At 38.6% G+C, this 23,793-nt stretch overlaps 2 protein-coding genes across 2 annotated transcripts; one reads left to right on the top strand and one right to left on the bottom strand.

Moving 5' to 3' along the window:
• Positions 1 to 1,427: 1,427 nt before the first annotated feature.
• LOC103973371 (EIN3-binding F-box protein 1-like) lies at positions 1,428 to 3,242 on the top strand. The gene has a single exon (XM_009387920.3). It carries the CDS (start codon positions 1,428 to 1,430, stop codon positions 3,240 to 3,242), a length of 1,815 nt encoding a protein of 604 aa, XP_009386195.2.
• A 12,364-nt stretch (positions 3,243 to 15,606) lies between these two features.
• LOC103973372 (kinesin-like protein KIN-7H) lies at positions 15,607 to 21,023 on the bottom strand. Its single transcript, XM_018821397.2, has 13 exons — positions 20,798 to 21,023; positions 20,124 to 20,213; positions 19,888 to 19,988; positions 19,673 to 19,786; positions 19,485 to 19,566; positions 19,310 to 19,377; positions 19,149 to 19,214; positions 18,917 to 19,041; positions 18,119 to 18,452; positions 17,832 to 17,936; positions 16,863 to 17,762; positions 16,134 to 16,465; positions 15,607 to 16,033 (listed from the first exon to the last, which is right to left on the bottom strand). The coding sequence occupies exons 1-13, from the start codon at positions 21,012 to 21,014 to the stop codon at positions 15,730 to 15,732; spliced, it is 2,838 nt and encodes a 945-aa protein (XP_018676942.2). The 5' UTR covers positions 21,015 to 21,023; the 3' UTR covers positions 15,607 to 15,729.
• Positions 21,024 to 23,793: the final 2,770 nt, after the last annotated feature.

Here is a 23,793-nt window from a genome sequence, read left to right on the forward strand (position 1 = left end):
TAAGAAGGAGGTTGATCTTCGCCTATTAAAGGAAAATCGATAATGGATGTCGGTGGCCTCGACGGAAGAGGAATTGGCGAAGTGGATGTAGGTCACAACGATCGAACCACTCTAAAATTTGGTTTACATTTACTGCTTATAATTTACTTTAACTACAAACTTCCTTACTTTTTACATCCACTACTCCTCCTTACTTACTCTTTACATCTACTACTCTCTTACGTACGCTTTCAAAGTTATTATCTTTACGAAATGATTTTTCGTCGGAAACGATTTTTATTGCAAGAAGATTTTTTAAACCGACGTTATTTTACCACTGCACTAATTTACCCCCCTAATGTCGACCTCGTTCCTAACTATATATATATATATATATATATATATATATATATATATATATATATATATATATGCTATAATTTAAATAATTAAATTATAATTCCTTATCCTTCAAATAATTTTGTTGTTGAGGCATTTGGTTTCCATGACAACGTTACAAATATTTGTCAATCCTGATTATATTGAAGATTTTTTATCTTAACTAGAAGCCCTAAGTATGAACGAAATACTCAAACCAAAAGACATGTTCAAAGTTTTTCAACCGATGAAACCAAGAATAAAATTTTCAGTATATTTATATACATGACTCTATTGTGCCACCCATCTTCAAACGGATTCCAACCAATGAAACGCATGTTCGTATCCAAGCGTTGTGAAACACATAGAATGATGTCTTTTGGAATCATGTTTATGGCAAACATGATCTCTGATCGTGAAAGATTATATTTTCAAGAATCTGATCGTCAAATACATACCATCTCAGAAGAAGGAAACCAGCTCGTTGGAGTGATGAAACAAGCAAAGAATCAATTAGGGAAAGGCTTCGGTTTCCACTCCCCTGTGCAAATCTTTCACAGGAGTCCAGAAACTGGTCATGCCAAGTAGCCCTCCTCACGGAAGCAGCGCCGGCAGGGCAAGGGGAAGGAACGAGTGGCGAGACACTGCGAGGTGCAGTGTAAAGATATTCCCATTTGAGCCCAAAGATCGGATCGGCGCGTTGCAGGGCTTGCAAGTTGGCAAAAGAGAGCTTATCGGATCACTGGGATACTTTGAATCCCGTCACAAGTGGCTCCTTTTGATCCATTCTATATTTGCCCTGAGATGGAAAGGGGAGCTGCATGCGGTCATGCGAAGGGAGTTGGGGATCAGTCTTTCGCTTTCGGACGTCCATTGTTTTGTTCCCTGGACCCCGGTTTCTCCAGCAGTTCTTGACCACCTTAAATGTTAGCTCCTGTCACGGTCATCATCTCGTTCCTTGTCAAGGGTTTCTGCAGTTCTTGCTTGTCTCTCAGTCCAAGATCAGCTGATGGATTCTTTTTGATATGTTGGGTCTCACAGAAACAAGAGAGGCAGGAACGAGCAACGGCATGGAAGGACTACGATTCCCAGTGAAGAAGGCGAGGGTTAGTTCTCAGATGGACCACAAGCGGGTGCAAGTCGGAGGTCAGGATCTTATTGATGATCTTCCAGATGAGCTGCTAGTTCACATCTTTAGCTTCATTCCGGCGATCAGGGACCGCTGCTGTTGCGGCGCCGTCTCCAAGAAATGGTCACTGCTTCAAGCCTCCATGCCGAGGTCCGACTACATCTCCCGTGGCTTCCTTCTTCCCCGGCCGACCCAGGAGATCTCCAGAAGCTTCAGAGGTAGTGAGGCCAACGACACGAGGCTCGTGGCCATGGCGATAGGAATCGATGCACGTGGGGTGCTAACCAACCTCTCCGTCATCGGGACTCTCCCCGATTCATCTCCTCCTCCGCCTTCAGGTCATCGTTCGATCTCAGATGTCGGCCTGTCGATCGTAGCCGGAGCCTGCAAGAGCCTCAAGTCTCTATCTCTCTTCAAGTGTCCCAAGATCACTGGCTGGGGCATCGGATCCGTCGGGCACTGCATTGGCTTGGAGAGACTAGAGCTCGTCGATGCGATGTCGGTCACCGACGACGGTCTCGTAATCCTTGCGATCAGATGCCTGAATCTTTCGTCACTGAGCTTGGTGTCATGTCCGAACGTCGGCAACCACTCACTTCAGGCCTTCGCCAAGTACTCGAGGAAGCTCAAGTCGGTGACGCTCGCAAGCTGCCCTCTCATTACTGATTCCGGCATTGTTTCACTGGTCGCCAACCGATCCGGTTTAGAAACGGTCAAGATTGCATCCATGAAGTTGAGCGACATCGTCTTACAAGCAATCGCGTGTTACAGCCGGAAGATACAGATTTTGCTGCTAGATAACATCTGGGGAGTATCGGACATGGGATACTGCTGGATCGGACTGGCCAGGGAGCTCAAATGCCTTGTACTGAAAGCTTGCGTTGGTCTGTCAGATAGATGCTTGGCGAAGGTCTCATCCGCTAGCTTTGCCGGCATTAGGAAGTTGGCGATAAACAACTGTTCCTTGCTATCTGATTGGGGTCTTTTCGAGCTCACGAGTTCGGCGAGGGAGCTGGAGAATGTCCTTCTCCATAGCTGCAAGTCTTTTACTTACAGAGGCCTCATGGTTGCCATAGGCAACTGCAGCCAAAGTCTAAAGACGCTGGCTCTGATTAAGTGTGATTTCTTAGATGAACAACGAGATCAGGCTAACTCGTTTCCTCTGGCACAACACTGTCCATTGCTGGAGACTGTGAAGGTGGATCAGTGCCGGGGGATTGGAGACGACTTCATCTTATGGATCGGGGCGTCCTGCAAGCAAGTGACAGACGTGAGCTTCACGCGCATGGACTCCATCACGGACCGTGGCATCCGTTGCTTCCTGAGCCAGCTAAAGGGGTCGAACAAGATGGCCAGGGTGGACTTGACGGGGTGCACCCGAGTCGGCAACTGGAGCGTGTGGGCCATAACCAGGGAATGCAAGGCGAGCCTGAAGCGCCTGGTCCTGAGAGGGTGCGGCCGCGTGAACGACCGCGGCGCGGCGGTGATCGCGAGGCGGTGCGCCAAGCTGGTGGAGCTCGACCTCGGCGGGTGCGACATCAGCGACGAGGGGGTGAAGAAGCTAGCCCGAGACGAGCCCATAGACCTGGAAGTGATCTCCCTCGCGGGCTGCACCAGGATCACCGACCGGAGTCTGCTGGTGCTGAAGAAGTACATGGGGCCGGGGTTGGAGAGGGTGAACGTCGCCGGATGCACCGGAGTCAGCAAAGCCGTCATCAACTGGTTGAAGCTTTACATCGACGAAGTCGATTACTGAGGTTCAATTGGGATGGTTCTCCTATCTTGAGAGGGTTCTCCTTCCACTTTTTGATCTTGGGAGTAGTGTACTTGTCGGATCGAGCGACATAATGTAATGCATGCACACATGCAACTGCATTCTCTCTCTTCTCTACGTACATGGCTTCTCTATGGTTTGAGTGTTGTAAACATGGAGTTGAGAGATACTATTCAGTTGCTGTTGGGCATCGAGAACTTAAATCCCCTTTATATTTCTTGCATCTCTTCCCAAGATGTTTTTTGGTGTCTCTTTCCTGCTAAAGCAAGCATATGTCAAAGTTGCATCTTGAAATCAAAACATTCTGATTTGTTAAGATTGTCAATTGTAATCGGAGATGTAAATCTACCTCACATGCACTTACGTGATGGCCCGACAAATTAAAGCATGATACTGTCGAAAGGAAATGAATTAAATGCAAGAAGTTAAATAAGACCATTCAAACACGACATATTTTGAGCTTAATTATTAGGACATCTGGGTGAAGCCAGAAGTTGATCCCATGAAGTCCAAGCAGTAGTACCTCGACGGGAACAACTTGTTGGCACTGGGACAAGAGAAACATGGTTCCTTCTTTGTCCTTGTCTCCTTCAATTTGCCTTGTTCTTGCTTCAAGCTTGAGGTCACTTAATGGAATTAATCCGTGCCGCAAAGATCATGTTTGGTTTATCTCGGCAGGCACTACTGTATAAGATATATATCGTCTACTGCCAAAGTGAGCACTATTTTTTATTGGAATATTCTGTGCATAATGTTGGATATTTATGTTGTATATAATTTATCCTTTTTCTCCCACAAAAGTGAGCCTCTAAATTTTCTTTTCTTTTAGATTCGGTGAAAGAAAAGATGGAAGCACAGTGCAACATATCATGCCTTGATTCAGCTTTTCTTTTCCTTTTATTTTTCTTAGCAGACCAATCATCGAAATCACCATCTTCTGCAACTTGCAACTGTCGTTTATCAACAAGAGCCCCCTCAGAAGCTTCTCTGATTGGACAAGCCGGCATCCAATTTTGTTGAAGTCCACTGAGGTATGGGAAGATAATTGCACTGAGACACCAGCGGTCAGTTCTCTTTGGAATGGGCGACTTAGCTTTCTCACGGCATTGACTACGAGTAGTATGTGGTGTGATGGCCAATTAAAAGAATGGAAGCATTGCCATTGCTTTTGCTTTTGGTGAAAGCTTACCGCTCACTTTACTACTACTCCTTTGATTTCCAGTTCAAAGCTTTCCCCTCCAAAAAAAGTTTGGGATTTCCACAATCTAAGCTTTCCACAAGTCAACCCATGAGAGTCGTGTCCACTGTTGTCTTCTTATTCCATGTTCTAGTGGCAGCACCCTTGGAACAGAAATTTTAAGGCGAGCGTTTGAGGCGGGAAGACTGCATCGAGATGACAAGGCCAGTTTAATCGTCACGCTCGATGTCTGTCTGGATCAATACGAGGCGAGGGACACCGATGGATGCGTCATCCATGGCGTCAGCCTCGCACGTGTCGCTCGTGGCTGCTGCGCACCTCCCCGCTCTTGCATGGTACGTGCCACCGAGATCTTTTGGTATACCGACTGGGCACACAACTGGCTTTAAGGGATAATATCTTCCGGAGTCAATGCCCGTCAATTGGGAATAGTATACTCCTTCAAACATTCCTCGGTCTGAATTCAACACTATTCGTATTGAAAGTTCCAAATAAGTCAACCATCTTCCTTGGCAAAGATTACATTAATTTTCTATATCTTAATTCAACACTATTGTATGGATCCAATTTTAGAGTGCTGTTGTCTTCTAGAGAAAAGATGGTGGAGTTCTTATTCTTGGACGGTTCTGATCTAATCACAAGTGACTTAGAACTCCCTAGTAGGAGTATAATTGCAAGGAATCCTCATGCTCCTGCAGTTCAACTCCAATTTATTAGCACAGTATGCGGTACTGCTACTGTTATAGTGAGATATAGTTGTAACTCTTCCACTCTCACTGATTGCTTCTTCCTTCCTCTGTCGATCTCGCATCAGATGTGTGTTCTTGACTCTGTTGTTTGATGTTTCTACTCATCTCTCCACCTCGAAGATGTCGACTCTTCCCACCTCTGTCTGCAATTCTTCTTTGAGCCTGCTCCACCTTGCCGTCTTCAGCTCCGATCCCTGGCCCTTTCTCATCATCATCATCATCATCATCTAGCCTCTGATCTTGCTCGTTCGTCTGAGCTTTTCTTGCTTGGTTCTTGCTGTTGCTGCTGGAGAGGCTGCGGCATACATCATATGCTGGGGGTTCACCTGTACCGCCCGCACTGGGGAATGAGCGGGGGAGCGCGGACAGGGAAGACGCCGACTGCACCACCGCCCAAGGGGTGGATAGCGATTCGGGTCGGGGGGCAGGGGGAGGAGCAGCAGCGGTTCCTGGTGCCGGTGGGGTACCTCAACCACCCGCTCTTCGTAGCCTTGCTCCGGGTAGCGGAGGAGGAGTACGGCTTCCACCACACGGGCGCTATCACCATCCCTTGCCACGTGGACCACTTCCGCCACGTCCAGGGCATCATCGACCGGGACACCGGCTCCTCGTCCGCCGCTGCCGGGGGTCACTTTCATCTGTGTTTCAGGGCTTGAAAGCTGAAACCTAAAACCGAGGAGTCTGTAAAGGTTTCAAGTAATTAATGGTAGGTTTTCGTTCCCGTTTACTGCTTTCTCCCTTCTCCACAAGTCTCAGGGATGACCAAGTCTGTCACAACGACGAAGAATTTGGCTTCTTTTCCCAACCTTCTCTGCTATCTTTGTCGCCTGGTTGTGTGCACCAACTGATGATGCAGAATCTTCAATAATACAGAAAAAGACATGTTAAATTTTAATGGGATTGAACTATTACAGCAAATATAAAAAGGAGTTGCAAGATTTGATTTACTACCTGATTCAAATACTGAGCATCAAGATCCGAATGGAAGCAGAACGATTCATGCACTCACTCTTAGCCACAAGTTTATTCCAAACGTTGTCCCTACAGCATATCTACATATGCACACAGCCACAGCCATTTAGTTGTTCGAATTAATGCAGAAATCATAACTAATTAAACCGGACGTTCTCGGAGTACTACCGTGTGCATGCAATAAACTTGCGAGTACACAACTGAGGAAAGAAACAATAAAGTTCGTGATAAATTTTAATATTAAAAAACTTGAGATGATTCACCTAACCTTCTCAATATGTTAGGGATGCAAAAGTATTGTAGAAAAAAAGAGAAGTCAATTCTTTATACTAGTAAGATAAAAAAAAAAAGATAAAAAAATCTCTTAAAAAGGGTAAAAAGCAAGAACATACTAGGTAAAACAAAGATTACTAAGAAAGATCCAACAAATGACAAAGATCGATGCTTCCACTATAGCAAAGATAGGCACTGAAAGAGAAACTACAAAGAGTACCTTGCAGAGAAGACGAAATAGAAGCTTGAAGAAGCTTTAGGTACATTCGTGATCAGTCTCCATTTGTTAGACTCTTATGATAATACATGAATATTGGATACCGGTAGTACTTATCATATTTACAATTCATTGTAGGTTCTATTAAAACTTAGGAGATTAGTAAGAGACGAGATAGACTTCAAGATGGGCAATGAAGCAAAAGTTACTGTAATAGCTATTAGCGAGGTCACCCTACATCTGCTTGGTGCAACTATGATTGTATTGGATGCATGCTATTTTGTTCTTTCTATTATCAAAAATATTATTTCCATGTCATGTTTGATAGTTAGTAGATATAAATTAGTTTTTGAGAATAATGGTTATTCAATATTATTAGATGATGAGATCATCACGAGAGGAACATTGCATAATGATTTATTTATACTAGACATTGCTTCATATATCATGAATGTAAGTGTGTCCAAGAGGAAACGAGATGAGATGAATAGTGCATACTTGTGACATCGTAGGCTAGGTCACATCCATAAGGAAAGGATTCAAAAGTTGCTAAACGATGAATATCTAGATCCATTAGACTAAGAGTCATATGCAACTTGTGAGCCTTGCCTTCATAGAAAACTAACTTTCCATTTAGTGAAACTAGAAGAGAGAGAGCTATTGAGCTGTTGGAACTCATACATAGTAGTGATGTATGTGGACCCATGACAAATCATGTCATAGGTGGTTACTCTTACTTTATTACTTTTACTAATGATTTCTCAAGGTATGAACATGTGTACTTGATGAAGTACAAGTCCAAGGTCTTTGAGAATTTCAGAGAGTATAAGAATAAAGTGGAGAACCAGATTGGAAATAGTATATGTTAGGACCGAAATTGGCACTAAGAGGGGGGGGGGGGGGGGGAGAGTGAATTAGTGCTTTCATAAAATTTATGTCGATTTAAAAACTAGTTCAATGTAGAAAAACCATTTCAATAAAGCCTGTATCGAAAAGTGTTTAAGCTTGACTTAGAGTAAATGTAAAGTGAAGTGAGTAGCTAAGTAAGCAATAAAAGTAAGCAGCAAAGGAAAAGAGCACACCAGATTTATAGTGCTTCGGTCGTCCCGACCTACGTCCACTCCCGATTCCTCTTCACTCGAGGCCACTAACTTTCACTATCGATCTTCTTTCCGATGGACAAAGATCAACTACCCTTACAATTCTTTCATCTTTTTACAGACTTAAGAGAGAACCTTTACAAGTTTCACATCTCTTTTTTTCATTAAAGATTCTTTCCCCATTTCTACCCTTTTTTTCTTTCTTACCCAAGCAGGAAAGAGTGGGGTATTTATAGACCCCAAATGACTTCAAAAATAGAGTAAAAAAAGGTCGCATCCCAAGTTTCTCGGGTCCTAACGGTATCACCGCTTGTGCTAGGTGGTACCATTGCCTGCAACACTGATACTAGGTGGTACCATTGCCCAGACCGGTGGTACTACAGCCTGACATAATCTGGGAGACTATATCTGGGTGGTACTACCGCCCAATCTCGTAATACCACTACTTGACAGCTTGGAAAAGTGTGCTCTTGACTTTTCCAGCTCATAGGTGGTTTCTCCTAATCTTGGGTCACCGAATGAGCCTTCTACTTAGCTTAAAACAGTCTCAATTCAAGCCCAATGGGCCCTTAACTGAGTTAGCATGGTTACACTAAAACTAACTCAATTATGACCTAACTACGATCAATTAAGACACAACCAATTATAAAACTAGAATTCAATGTTGTCTAGCATGTCATTGGTTCATTAGTGCTTCATCCGATCCTTCTGTGCATCATCCTCTCCTTCGGTGCATTGCCCAATCGATATGTTGACCTCCCGCTACTTCTGATCTCATTAGTACAATGTTCGATCCTTTGGCTCGATACCCAAACTCATGGCATGAAGTTCTTCTATCGGCACATCTATCGATCATCTGACCGACGTCCAATCTTCTAATATATTCACTTCGGCCCAACGTCCTATTCTTCCTACTTTAATCGATTTACCTTTTCTGATCGAAGTTAGTCCTGCATCACTCAAAACATAGATTAGATCATAAACTCATCAATTGATTTCATCATCAAAATCCGAGATTCAATAATCTCTCCATTTTTTATGATGATAACCAATTGATGATGAAGTTTAAACTAAACTTCCTATATCAACATGCCATAATATCAATCATGAATTATATGCAATATATCATATCATTACTTACATCATAAGTTCAAGTATTACATCTAAACCATCAATAATAATAAAATTTTATTATACCATGCATGATCATCATCATACCTTCTCCTCCTTTGTCATCAATAAAAAAGAAAAGTACAACTAGCAAGTTTTTGAGATATAATTTCAAATCATTACATTATAAACATAATTTTAAGTTTTTGAAACATTATTACATATATCATCATGCAAGCTAGTAAGTTTTCAGATATGAAAATTATCAAAATTTTTGCATCTTTTGAGATGTGTAAGATAGCATGTTTTTATATTTTCTTGAAATGTGCAAGCTAGCAAATTTTGCTTCTCTTTTGAGATGAGCAAGCTAGCAAGTTTACTTTTCTTTGCGATGTGCAAGCTAGCAAGTTTTACTTTATTTTGCAATGTGCAAACTAGTAAATTTTACATCGTTTTAGAATATACAATGTAGCAAGTTTTTGAGATGCGAAAGTTAGCAAAGCTTTTGCTTCTCTTTAGATGTGCAAGATAGCAATTTTTGCTTTTTTTTGAGATGGGCAAGCTAGCACTTTTTGATTCTTTAGATGTGCAAATCTAAAGATAGGAAAGCTAGCACTTTTTGTTTCTCTTTTGATATATGTAAGCTAGCAATCCTTTTTCCCTCTTTGTCATTGAGAAAAAGAAGGGAAGAATACAATGCTATAATTCTTTTCTCTTCACATCAATTTTCAAATCATGACAAAAAGATAAATTTAAATCAAGAGTGATGAGGTATATAATTCAAGAATATAAAGGAGCATTATACATAAAACTCAAGTCATAAACCTTAAGAAGTCAAGTGACATGGTTAATTTGGATAAATGTCCTCTTTAATAAACAACAAAATAATCATAGGAGAACAAATAATGAAAGATCTTGATTCATATAAAAATCTCAAGTTGTAATTTTGAAAAATCAAAAGATAAATCATGATTCATTTAGATAATTCTCTTTAATGAAATGAAAGAATCATATTAAATGATATAAAAATCTCAAGATCATGGTTTGTTTGCATAATTTTCCTCTTTAGTAAATAGTAAAAAAGAAGAAATCATAGAAGATAAAAAGGATTTTGATTCCCTTAAAGATACCTCAAGTCAAGAAATCAAGAGAAAGTTCATTGTTTGATTTGATAAATATTTTTTTTGCTAAATAGCAAAAAGAAATATAGGAGATCAAGTAAGAGATCTTGATTCACAAAAAAAATCTCAAGTATCAATATTGAGAAATCAAGATCAAGTTCGGTTGAAAAAAATCTCATTTAAATTCAAATCATTAAATCATCAAAATCGTTTTCACAGTTTAAGAGATTCATAAAATAACATAAATAGATTCATTAATCTCTTATTGAAAACTCGATAAGATTTTAGGGATAGAGATATTTTCAAGAATAATGCATTCTTTTTTGTGTTTCAATTTATGTGATTTATTTCATACAAGCATGTCTTTATCTTTTATGCCAAACAAAAATATGCATCATCGTTAAAACTGAAAAATAAGATTTATCACAAGAGTCATCAAGATCAATAAACCATAAATCATAAAAATCATCATTATTTCAAATAATCATGAATCATTAAATTATCAAGCATGATTTCATTAAACATAAAGCATTTTCAATGAAAATCATTTTATTTGTTGTAGTAATACATTTTTCTTCTTAAATGAATCTAACTCTTCATACTTAGTGCAAAGAGTTAACATGCAATTATCATGCTCAATTTTTGTTAATTTTTCAAAATCACTAGAAAGAGAAGCATGATCCTTTTTTTTATATTTTATGTATTGATTTAAAATTAACTCATGAAATACATCAAATAATTTCATAGTAAAATAAAAAAGTTTTGATTGAGTCACTTACCTCGTTGTTGAAAGCCACCAAGGCATAGTTTGCCACATCTTTTTTATCGGACTATAGCTAGGAGAGTCCTAATTGAGTTTTATTGAAAGGGACATTCATGTAAAACCTATCTAGCCGACCCCTATTAAAAAGTGAAGAGGCCAACTAATGTTAGGATTAGTTTGGAGGTTGCTTCTTAGATAAGCATTAGGAGTTGATTAGAAGTAGGAGTTTTGAGTATGAGTCCTATTAGGAGTTGGTTAGAAGTAGGAGTGTTGAGTAAGAGTCATATTAGAAGTTTGGGTTTAGAAGCCCTATAAATAGCCATGTATTCATCATATTTTATCAACGAATAGATGAATCCTTTTAGTAACCATTGAGTAGCAACTTGGAGGAAGGAACCCCTATAGAGTTCCAAGGAGGTCGATCCCCTAAAGAGATCAACCCCAAGCTTAGAATCTGCAAGGGTTCTAAGACTTGGTATCAGAGCAATGTTCTTGGTGTCTTGTTGCCCTTCTACAGCCATCCATCAGCTCTCTACAATCGCTCAAAGTAATTCATATAATTGCTTAAAAGATCATCGTCGAATTCTACCGTCATCTTCACCACCACGGATCATCCTTTAATCTCCCCATGAATTACAACAGGCTCTGGTTTCCTACCTTACTACTGTTGTAATTTAAGATCGAACTTGTCTCTGATACTACAAATATTGGGATGGAGAAATAAGGAAACGATAAAAATAGAATATTATGATATAATTAATTTTGAAGTAGTATTAAACAAGAGATAAGACTTAGAACAATTACAAGACATTCCCAAGTGTTATTTTGGCAAGTCCCATAGTCTCACATCGGGAAATTAGGTTTGTTATCTCATATTGAAATTATAAATAAGGGTCTGGGCTTTGAAGTCAGATGCACTATAAGAAAAATCTAAGTGTTTGCTTTGAGTTTAAGTCCATACTCAGTTAAATAGTTTGAGCTTATAGTTTGGATTTTTCTTATTTAATAGATTCGAGTGTTTTATGGCCTAGGAATATCTTCCTAAGGCATTTGTAATAGTCCCTCTTTTATAGTAGTGATTTGCTCCTCCTTTGTCCGTGAATGTAAGTCAATTGGTCGAACCACGTAAATATGGTGTTCTTGTCGCTTTTATTTTTCCGTTTTATTATCTTTGTTAGGTTGCTAAAATTACCCTTTGGTAAATTTCCTGGGGCTAGCTCTAACAAATTGGTATCAGAGCCTGGTTTCGGGATCTTTTAGCAATGATAACAATAACTAAGATTGTTGTCAAGAAATTCAGCAGAAATGTCAACTTTGGCATGTGACAACTCAAGATGGAGGCCATTCTGGTTTAAGACGGAGTTGATTTGATACTACAGGGAGCTAAGAACATTCCAGATGGTACGTCAAAGGAAGATCTTATGGGTATGGATAAGAAGGCCCGATCTAGTATTATTCTAAATCTCTTTGACGAGGTTTTACGGGAGGTGGCTACGGAGACTACGGCTAAGAGCATGTGGGACAAACATAAAGCCTTGTATATGAAGAGAACAGTGGAGAATCGTCTCTACTTGAAGCAGATTTGTATATGCTTTGGATGAGTGAAGGTACATTTATGCTCTCACATCTTGATAAATTTGATTCCTTAGTTATGGATTTGGAGAATATAGATGCGAAAATTGATGACAAGGATAAGACCCTATTACTTTTGTGTTCTCTTCCTCAATCCTTCAAACATTTCCGTGATACTATGATTTATGGAAAAGAAACAATTTCATATCAGGAAATTAAATATGCACTAAAATCTAAGGAGCAGATAGATAGAGATATCACTGGAGAAAGTAGAGGGAATCAGGCTGGTTGTCAGGGGTAGAATAGATAAAAGAGAATTTGATAGTAATAAATCTAAATCTAGATCTAAATCCAGACATAGAAATTTGGAATGCAGATATTATCATAAAATGGGGCACATTAAGGCTAATTGCTTTAAATTGAAAAATAAATTAAAGCAAAAGAAAAAAATTATTGAGAAAACTACCGAGTCTACTGAAGCTAGTGTAGTAACTGATGAGAATGATGAAAATATTTTCTTTGCTACTGATGACAGGACGAGGTCTAAAAATGAATGGATTTTAGATTCGAGTTGTTCTTATCATATGTGTCATAATAGAGATTTGTTTTCTACATATGAATCTTGTAATGATGGAATTGTTTTGATAGACAATAATGCAGCATATGATATTGTTAGTAGAGGAACAATCTGAATTAAAATGCATGATAGTATTATGAGGACGCTCACTAATGTTAGACATGTTCCTGATTTAAAAAAGAATCTCATTTCTTTAGGCACATTAGAGGCCTTTGGGTGTAAATACAAAGGTGGAGTTATGAAAGTTTCTAGAAGTGCTCTTGTTGTTATAAAAGCTTGTAGGTCTGGTAGCTTATATAATTTGTAGGGAACTACTGTCATAGGCTCGGTTGTAGTCTCGTCATCATCATTGTCTAATTCTGACATCACCAAATTATGGCATATGCGTTTGGGTCATATGAGTGAAAAAAGGTTTGAGTATATTGAGCAAAAGGAGTATACTTTGTGGACAGAGTACTAAGCCACTGGATTTCTGTGAACACTACATTTTTAGAAAGCAGAAAAGAGTCAGCTTCAATTCTCCGGCAGTTCACAAAACGAAAGGTATTCTTGACTATATTCATTCAAACCTTTGAGGTCCAGCTCATGTTCAATCTAAGGGTGGTGTCAGGTATATATTGACTTTCATTGACGATTATTCCAGAAAAGTTTGGGTTTATTTTTGAAGAATAAAAATGATGTTTTTCTAATCTTTAAATAATGGAAGGCTTTGATTGAGAAGCAAACAGGTAAACAGATTAAGTGGCTTCGAATAGATAATGACATGAAATTTTATGAAGGTGACCTTGATGAATTCTGTAAAAATGAAGGAATCGTTCGGCATCGCACTGTTAGGATGACGCCTCAACAAAATGGTGTGGCCGAATATATAAACAGAACACTCTTGGAGAGAGCAAAGTGTATGATCTCAAATGTAGGGTTGACAAAGGACTTTTGGGCAGAGGCGATTAATATGGCATGTTATGTTGTCAACCGCGCTCCATCTGTAGCACTTAACTTTAAAACTCCGGAGAAAGTTTGGTCAGGTACTCTTGCTGATTACTCTGATTTAAAAAATTTTAGGTGTCCAGCATACATACATATAAATGAAGGAAAATTAGAGCCTCGAGCTAAAAAAAGTATTTTCCTTGGGTATGCTTTTGGGGTAAAAGGATATAGATTATGGTGTTCTGATCCCAAATCCCCAAAATTTATAATCAGTAGAGATGTTACTTTTGATGAATTATCTATGTTATCTTCTAAAGAAGAATCTACTAGTTGTACAAATGATAGTGTGCAGAAGCATGTGGAGCTTGAGATTAGTAGTTCTAATTCTTTTTAGTCTAACTCTTCTATTCAAAGAATACCCGTAGATGGTCCTGAATCTACTAACGAAGATGATCTAGAGGAAGAGCAATATTCCATAGCCAAGGATAGACCACAGAGAAATATTCGACCACCACAAAGATATGCAAATTTGGTTGCATATGCTTTGTTTGTTGCAAAAGAAACAAGTGAAGTTGGTGAGCCTACTTCCTACTCAGATGCAGCTTCTTGTGATAATTCCGCTAAGTGGTTGATCATGATGAATGAAGAAATTGAATCTCTTCATCAAAATAGAACTTAGGAACTTGTGAAGCCACCTTCGGGTAAGAAAATTGTTGGATGCAAATGAGATACTATTACTGGGGGAAAGGTCATTGTTCAGAAAATTCATACGAAGGACAATCCAATTGATATGCTTATGAAGCCTCTTCCGGTTTACAAGTTCAAGCAGTGCTTGGACTTGGTTGATGTTCATTGTTGATGATTGCCCATTGGGACTTTTATGAAGAAGGTGGAGCAAGTTTTGTTGGGACATGCCAAGGTGGAGATTTATTAGTTTGGCAAGTCTCATAGTCCCACATCGGTAAAATGAGGCTTGTTATCTCATATTGGAACTATAAATAAGGGTCTGGGCTTTAAAATTAGATGCACCATAAGAAAAACCTAAGTGTTTGCTTTAGGTTTAAGTCCACACTCAGTTAAATAGTTTGGGCTTATAGTTTAGGTTTTTCTTGTTTAATAGATTCACGTGTTTTATGGCCTAGGAATATCTTCGTAAGGTATTTGTAATAGTCTCTCTTTTATAGTAGTGATTTGCTCCTCCTTCGTCCATGAATGTATGTTAATTGGCTGAATCACGTAAATCTGGTGTTCTTGTCGCTTTTATTTTTCCGCTTTATTGTCTTTGTTGGGTTACCAAAATTACCCTTTGGTAAATTTCGTGGGGCTAGCTCTAACACCAAGTGCACACTATTGTTTTTCATGAACTATGATCCTATTTATAGGACGTAGTGGTAATTACTTCACCCCATTATGTCATCTATAATTGAGTTAAGTATAGAAACTATCCTATAACTTTTAGATCATCAATTATTACTTAAAATATGTCTATAACTATCTAAAACATGTACGTTAGATAACTATTATGAATTAATTTTTAATAATAAATTTATTTGAAAAAATCATTTAAATGGGGGTAAAAAACAAGGGATCTTTGGATATTTGCTCCCATGGAAGCATACAATCATCAACTGCAACGAGAGAGAGAGAGAGAGAGAAAAGTGATAAACAAGCTGCAAACTGCTATACAAATTTGACTGTGGCAATACATGCATAACAATGCAGTATTCTCGTTTGGTTGATCACAGCAATTTACAACGTTTTCTCTACAACAGTATTTGATCAAAGAATCACAAAAAAAAATGGAGTGAAGAACTTGTTTTTAGTTGATGCCAGGCCATGACAGATTATTAATGCATACGTACTGCCTCAGTCTGCTCACGCGACGGCAGTCTATCCCTGCATCCAACTGAAGGATCTCTTGTGAGTTTGCTGCGGAGTGAAGCTGAGTCCAAACATCTCCTTCATTGCCCGCCCTTGCTCTACAAATCCGATCAGCTTAGCGACGAGGGATGCGCTCTCTTTTACGTGTTCGAGGTCGGTTTTAGTCCACAGGCGCTGACCTAGCTGCAATTTCCGCTGCTTGGAGTTCAGAGCAACTCCCCACTTAGCATAAAGACTCACCCTGTCGTCCGGGGACAGCTTCTTCTGCATCTGCCTGCACAGCATTTCTCTCTCGCGACGAAGATATCTCGAGCTAACAACAGCATGAAAAGTTCATATGATCATTTCACCCATGCAGATGTACGCCTATTTGAATGCAGGGGCAAAATGCAAGCATAAGATCATGATCCGACCTCGAAGCAAGACTAACTCTGTGACCGTCTTCAGCCACTACGCCACCAGCCTTTCCATGAGAGAAAGCGTTTCTTAGAAAGGACAGCCTTCTGCATTCGACTTCCATGTAGATGGAGTCAGCTGGATCGCCTTTGAAGACCAGGAAGAAGCAAGTTCTATGGACCAAGGGAACATTGCATGCGTGCCACAGCTCGATTATCTCCTGTCGCTTTCTCTCAAATTCCAGCGGCCGTCGCGAAGGAGACTCGTAGGGAGATAGCACCGCTTCCACGCCCACATCCTTTACATTCTTCTCAGCTCCATGGGCTTCCCACCAAGTCTGTCGAATCTCCTGATTCATATCATCATCAATAAGCATATATATATATATATATATATATGTATGTTTACACAAAAATTGAATGGAAATCATCTGTCGTAGAACAGAGGAATACTGGAAAAGGCTTGCAAATCGATCAATACTGTAATTTCAAGTCTACAATCGATCTCTGGTGGTTTGCAAATCATCTACTGATACATGGTCCTGTAGTCCTGTTTCCATAATGCTGTCTCAAGGAACATTCAATTCGTAGCCATTGTTCAAGACATGAGACATGAGACTCACAACGTGAAGCAGGAATAACATACTAACAGAACCTCTGTCTTGCAGGTATTTTAGCTTTGAGTGGCTTCTGATGTACTAGCAAAATGAACAAAAGGTAAATTCATGCACAAATGAGAAAGCCTACCTGATAAGAAGGGAGTTGCTTGTGACAATGGCATTCATCCATCTCATTCGTTCCTGAAAAAGAGGTGCTGAGATTAGCATCAGCCTCTCCATGAACAGTTTTTATATCCTCGGTTTGAATTGTGTCATCGGAAGTCAGCTTTTCTGAGGCCTGAGATCCTTCTACTGAGTGTTTCTCATTTTCGACATCATAACGCAACGCAGAGAGTCTAAGCCTTCCAGGAGACTCTTTTAAGAAGGTCTCCTGCGGTGTTTCCTTACCTTGTTCGACGTTTTCTAGCAAAGACAAGATTGAAGTGTTCATCAGACTTGCCTTGCAGCTTCTACTTCTGGCCAGAACCAACTCCCCGGAATTCATTACCTTCGACACTGAAGGCAATGGAGATGATGCATCAGGACATGGTTTGACAATGTTATCGGTTGTCCTTGTCGCAATATCTATCGATTGCTCCATTGCAGGTTTCAAGTGTGTATCGCCTAAAGATTGTGGTGCAGGATCCCCAAGTCTGTCTTCATCAGTCAGTGCCAGCAGACTATCACTTCCATCACTAATCAGGAGGTTGAACTCGTCACTCCTGCTTGTGCTTATAGCATGTATCTCAATACACTGGACTTCCTTGCAGTGGTCTTCAGAATCTTCATGCGTGGCTTCGACAATTTCCTCCCATCCCTGCTGCAGGATCTGTTCACTCAAAGTAGGACTGCTGATCGATCGCAAATGTGACTTCATCTTACTAGGAATCTCTATGTTATACTCGTAGTTGTTCCTTTCTTCCGGCATATCAAATCTCGAAGAGTCTAAATCTGCAATTTGGTATGCAATATTAGACGTATCATAAATCGAAACTCCATCTTCACATTCACTGCGTGCATGGGATACCGACGAATGGCTGGATTCTTCCTACAGAAGAAAAGAAGAAACAAAGGTTAGAGAACATAAGCAAACTCAACAGGGTAAAAGGATACGTACCCATTGTCTTGAAGCTCGTTCATCCACAACAGCTCGGAGCAAATCCTCAAGTCGAGACTGAGCAAGATCTCTTTGCTGCATCAGGTCCATGATTTCACGCTCCATCTAAACAACGAACGAGTGTAAGAAATGGCAAATCGCATTCAGAATCCAGGGACATGCTGACGTAAACTGGTCATTGCTTATGCTGTGGTGTACATGCAGTTTGCAACCCAAATGTACTACTGAGCATATGAACCATCTTTCTTCACGTATCAACAGCAGCAAAATGAAAAGATTAAACTAACCTTCTTAATCTTGGCATCTTTGTCACGCAGGGCATCAGAATGATGCGTGCAGGTGGCTGATTCTGTATATCTCAGTTCATTTTCCAACCTAGCAAGTTCTCTTTGCAGATGCTTTACCAGTGCCTTGTCAGACACCACCACATTAACTTGGGCATTGGTGGCTACTTGTTTTGCACAGCTTGCAAATGAAAGGGTGTTTCTGGATTGCTCAATGTGGCTTCTTGCAGGGCTCATCGTACAGATAATGGCAGTTCTTGCATTACCTCCTAAGAAGGGCTGTAAAATGCGTGTCAGCTTGGAATCTCGATATGGAATGTGACCAGTTCTCCCTTTGCTGCATAAAGAAAAAGCGAGTGATGAACATCTGAATTCAGATTCGAAGAAGATTTGAGAGAAACAACAGCCAGATAAATATCTAGCAAGGAAAACAAGAGCAAATTGCTGTACGTTGTTTAGCTAATCTGTAAATGGAGACAGATGGGAGAATTACGTATTTGAACGAGGCTATAAACAGTTTACCAAGAAGAAATCGCTTTCTGGCCCATTCAAAATATCCACCTGTTTGATGTTTTATCATGGTATGCATTCATGCAAGATGAAACTGATTACCAAACAGATAAGATCACTGTGGCTCTGAAAACGGCAAATGTGCCCAGTAATCTGCCATCAGATGGCAGGTTTAAGAGAGAGAGAGAGAGAGAGAGAGAGAGAGAGAGGGAATTTCATCTTTCATTGAGAACGTGGGACGTTAAGTTCATCAGAGAACAGCGAGTACTTGGAAGAAAGCATTTCAATAACCTCAGCTTCCGGATAACAGTTCCCAGGGTAAGCAAACTTCGGTTAATGTGACAACCTTCTTTTAGGCGATTACTAGCAGAAGAAACTTGAGATGCGCGTTCACTTCCTGCTAAATCAATAAAATTCTGTGTCCAGAGAAAATGAAAATTCAGCCTCCTATCGTGCCATTGTCACTTGAATACATATATGTAAGGAAAAAGAAGATTGATGATCAATGAGAGAATGAACATACCACAGCAGCTAAAAGAGTAGTTGAACTGTCTTTGCCCATGAACTCACGAGCACTACTCTCAATTGTCTGCAGTCATAGACGATTAGGCTAAAATTAAATCTCTAATTATTCTGTTCAACTAGCAGAGTTTAGTCATTCAGTGATCTGAGCAGAGGGCGAACCAATCTCAGAATCTGATGAGATCGGGAGCTCATTTCATTGAGAGATGTCTCCCCGACCTGTCGTTGAGCTATGACAAAAAAATCATATATATTAACTTCCTTTTGAACGAAGCAGATATAGAAAGATAACTGAGCGTATAGTAAGCGTATGGAGGAGCATATCTCAGTATCAGACCTGCACAAGTAAATACAAGTTCTTTGAGATGCCTCTGGTCCCTCAGAGTTTCCTCAGTGAGTTTTTCCACCACAGTCCCTCTCTGAGACGGATGGTAGCAAGTTAACCAGAAACCTTTGTTGTTTCACCCGAAGATAAGAAGAGAAGCAACTTGATTAAGCATTCACAAGTGCACCTACTTACTATACCTCTGGATCATCAAGAAGCCTAAGAGGGGAACTATCAGTGCTCAGGAGATCTCTCACTGCTTCATTGTATATCTCCATTGCTGAGAACTTGAGAACAAATTCTCTTTCCTCATGCTGCAAAAGGGAAGAATTAATATACTAGAAACGCTAGAAAGAGAGAAGCTCTACAATGATCTCTATGGCATCAGAAAACTCAGGTATTAGTCAGTTGATACCCTCTTTATGTAGTCATATATGTCCTCCATGGTATACTCGGTTATACTAGTCATCGTGTATGTCTTTCCACTACTTGTTTGTCCGTAGGCAAATATACTTGCTGCAATTCATATATTCTACTGTTAGTTTACAGTATTTTCCTTGTATATACGATAGTCCGAGATGGACACTCAGAAAAATAGATCAGTGAACTTGTATAAAGACAGACAAGCAATTCATCGAATGTGGTACTTACCATTGATTCCATTGACAACAGAAAGAGCAACGTCCTTGGCTCCTTCATCATAAACATGTCTTGTGTTGCTCTGATGCCCGAACACTTTGTCTAATCAATTCCAAACAGTAGAGAAATGAGGATGGCAAAATATTGAAAATAGCTCGTAATGCAACCAAATACAAATGATGTTTGAGCATCCTAATTTACTTGTTGACATATCGACCTGCACCTTCTAAGATATTTTTCTTTGAATTTACCAGAGGGGTGCAAAATCTAAGCTTATATTATTTTCTCCTATGAGAACACTTCAAGTCGCTGTAGCACAATCTCCCCCTGTTCCTGAATGGAGCTTATTATTATACGCACAGTTTGATAAACTAGGGGAAGAACTTTGTTTTTTACGAGATCTAACACACATGGTAGAAGAAATTATTGCCAAGAGAAGACCCTTGATAAGATCCATCTGCAAGTATCATTTCCTCACTTGATGTACCAATTTCAACTTCACTAAAATGAATCTTTCATCGAAACAAGTAGAAGACAGAAAATAGTATACACATTCACTAGTCTACGCAACACATTTCCCTTAAGAGTGCTGAACTTTCATCAAAATGCTTCGGTTAGGAAAAACATGGGTAGGTAATCAGATTGGTTTATAGAGCAGTAAAACCCGATAATTGCAGAAGACTCACCGAATGTATAAGCTGTTGGAAATGCGGATCGTTCGGGGAGGCTGTTCTTGAACATGATGGTGGTGTCATTGACGCACTCCCAATCTGAGGGGTCATTCTTCTCAATCTCTTTGGCGTTCAGGGGCCTCACCCTTACCGAAACCAGTATCCTCTCCTCCTTTGCTACACCCTCTGCCTTCCCCCATGGCGCTATTTCTTCGCCGCTGATCGATCCCATTTCTCTCCTCCCCCCCTACAAAAATCATTCCAAAGCTCTCTAAATGCACGACACCACATGCATTACTTGCCACCTTAAAGAAATTAATAGATAAAGGACGAGAAGGAGCTGTTAAGGTTAGGGAGGTCAGGTAGAAAGGAACGATCCTCAGAGTCCTATCCTATCGATCATTCATTTCATTTACTCCTGATGCTTCTCTGATATCAACCTGACCTTAGTAGTTGGGAATACTTAATTGTTGCGACTGATGCATTTAACCATTAACCGAGTAATTTTTTCTTCAACAACAATGGCACTCCGGCGTTGCCGCTAACCTTTTCTTGAAGAAGAGGAAGAGAGAGGAGGCCGAGTGAAGAATGTAGGGATTTTTCAGACAAACCTGTGTGTGTGATCTGGCTTCAAATAAATGTAGCGTAAGCTCCTGTCTCAGGAGAAGAGGAGGAAGTGAGTCTCTTCATGCGTCGGAGGTCGAATAAAGATACGGATTCAAAGAGAAGAAGAACACACCTCTCACGTAAACTAATGTATCAAATACATGCGCATACTGCACATCTAAATACCAGAAGAGGAGGAGAGCTGAAGAAACGTTGGAGGCGGAAATGGTATTCTTCTGTAAACGAAAGAAAAACACCGTTTCCTCTCCTCCAAAACCAATCTCGCTGTCTCCTTCCTTCCTTCTTCCTTGGAGGATGACCTTGAATTACCGATCCAGTCTTATTTGTTTGATTCGTTTGGTTCCTTCAAAATAAGGTGTTTTTCTATATTATATATTCTTGCAAAAACCCAAAAATATTGTATATCTTTTTATAATTAATCAGTTAACTATCATTTTTCATTGTTAATTAAAATATAAATATCTATCTGAAAATTATTAATATTACTGTCGGGATAATAAAGATTCAGAAATAATAAAAAAAAGAAAATTGTGAAGCAGAGAAGATTTGGCGGTGGGTGATTGCGCGGCGTCCACACAAATTGCATGGATTGGATGAGAGCCGATGGAACGCAATTGGCGCTGCAAGCGAAGCGCATTCTTCTTTCCATGTTTTCAGCCATCATCTCTTGACCTTGTCGGAGGCCCTCGCATGGAGGACAGACATGTATGTAGCCCACTGTGGCTGGTGTTATAATAGATCAACAAAGAAGAGAGATGCTTCGTTTGTAGATTGGAGAAATCAATTGTCAATCATGATCAACAAGAATAGAGTATGTTTCAATATTAATTTTATTTATTTATATATATTATATTGAATTAAATTAAATTAATTCAATTCTTATGTTGGATAAATCAAATTATCTTCCACCCTATTCATGTTTATCAAATATTATTTTTTGTTTAATATTCATGTAGAATATTAGGATATAAATAAATGATATGTTTTTATCAATTTTAATTCATATAAGTTAGTATTAGTTATTTTGTTTAACTAACATCATAAATTTTATTACTATTTTCAATAGTATAGGATGCTCCATTGGTGGATTGGAGAATTAAAAATATCTTGGATCCCTTTAATGACCAAGAAGAACATATAAGCTTCAATAGTAATTTTATTTAGTTGCACTTCTTATTTTTATGTATTTTATTGATTTAAATGAAACTAATTCAATTACTTGTTTTGAAGAAATCAAATTATTTTCAATCCTATTTGTGGTCATCAGATTTTCATGCATCATATTAAGATAGAGATAAATGGCATGTTATTGACAATTTTAATTCATGTAAATTAGTATTAGCTATTTTATTTAATTAACATCATAAATTTTGTTACTATTTTTTACAATATATTTCATTTGTAGGTTGAATAAATCGAATTTTCTTTTATCCTATTTTTGATAAAAAAAAAAGAATGAAATAAGTTTCAATGTTAATTTTATTTATTGTCACTTTTCATTTTGATGAATTATACTGATTAAAATAAAATTAATTCAATTACTTGTTTTGGGGAAATCAATTTGTCTTCAATTCTATTGGGGATCATCAAATATTGTAGTCATCAAATATTCATGTAGCATAATATCAAGGCAAAGATGAATGATATGTTATTATATATTTTAACTAAAAAAAGTTAGTAAGCTTTAACTAACATAAATCTTATTCTTGATCAAGGAGAATCTAGTAAGTTTTAATATTAATATTATTTATTTTAAATTCTAAATTTTATGAATGATATTGATTTAAATTCAATTTCTTGTTCTTGAGAAATCAGATTGTCTTCAATCGTATTTGATATCATCAAATATTCATGTAGCTTCCTAAGATTGAGGTAAATCATATGTCATCAATTTTAAATTTAAATAAGTTAGTAATAACTATTTTATTTATCTAATATCATAAAATTTTGTTATTACTGTTTTACAGAATACTCTATTTGTGGATCCAAGATATCAAATTGGCTTCAATCTTATTCATTATTAACAAAAATGTACTAGGTTTTAATATTATTTTTATTGAATTTTACTTCATTTTTTATTTATTATAAGGATTTAAATAAAATTAATTCAATTACTTGTCTTGCAGAAATCAAATTATCCTCAATTCAAATTGTGATAATCAAATATTATATTTATTAAATAATCTATTTTGTTAAATATACATGTAGCATATAAAGATAGAGATAAATGATCTGTTGTTATCAATTTTAATTGATAATAAGTTTGTATTAATTATTTTATTTAACTAACATAATAAATTATATTACTATTTTTTAAAGGATGCTTCTTTTGCAGATTAAAGAAATCAAATTATTTTCAATCCTTGTCATGATGAAGAAGGAGG

The sequence above is a fragment of the Musa acuminata genome, chromosome BXJ2-7, assembly GCF_036884655.1.
Source record: "Musa acuminata AAA Group cultivar baxijiao chromosome BXJ2-7, Cavendish_Baxijiao_AAA, whole genome shotgun sequence".
NCBI lineage: Eukaryota > Viridiplantae > Streptophyta > Magnoliopsida > Zingiberales > Musaceae > Musa > Musa acuminata.

What these genes read in the sequence shown, in the direction of transcription:
- LOC103973371 (XM_009387920.3), top strand. Translation starts at nt 1,428, where the DNA reads ATGGAAGGACTACGATTCCCAGTGAAGAAGGCGAGGGTTAGTTCTCAG.
- LOC103973372 (XM_018821397.2), bottom strand. Translation starts at nt 21,014, where the DNA reads ATGGGATCGATCAGCGGCGAAGAAATAGCGCCATGGGGGAAGGCAGAG. An exon ending in ACTTGTATTTACTTGTGCAG is followed by an intron (nt 19,378 to 19,484) that starts GTCTGATACTGA and finishes TTTTTGTCATAG; the next exon opens with CTCAACGACAGGTCGGGGAG. An exon ending in CTCATCAGATTCTGAGATTG is followed by an intron (nt 19,215 to 19,309) that starts GTTCGCCCTCTG and finishes CTATGACTGCAG; the next exon opens with ACAATTGAGAGTAGTGCTCG.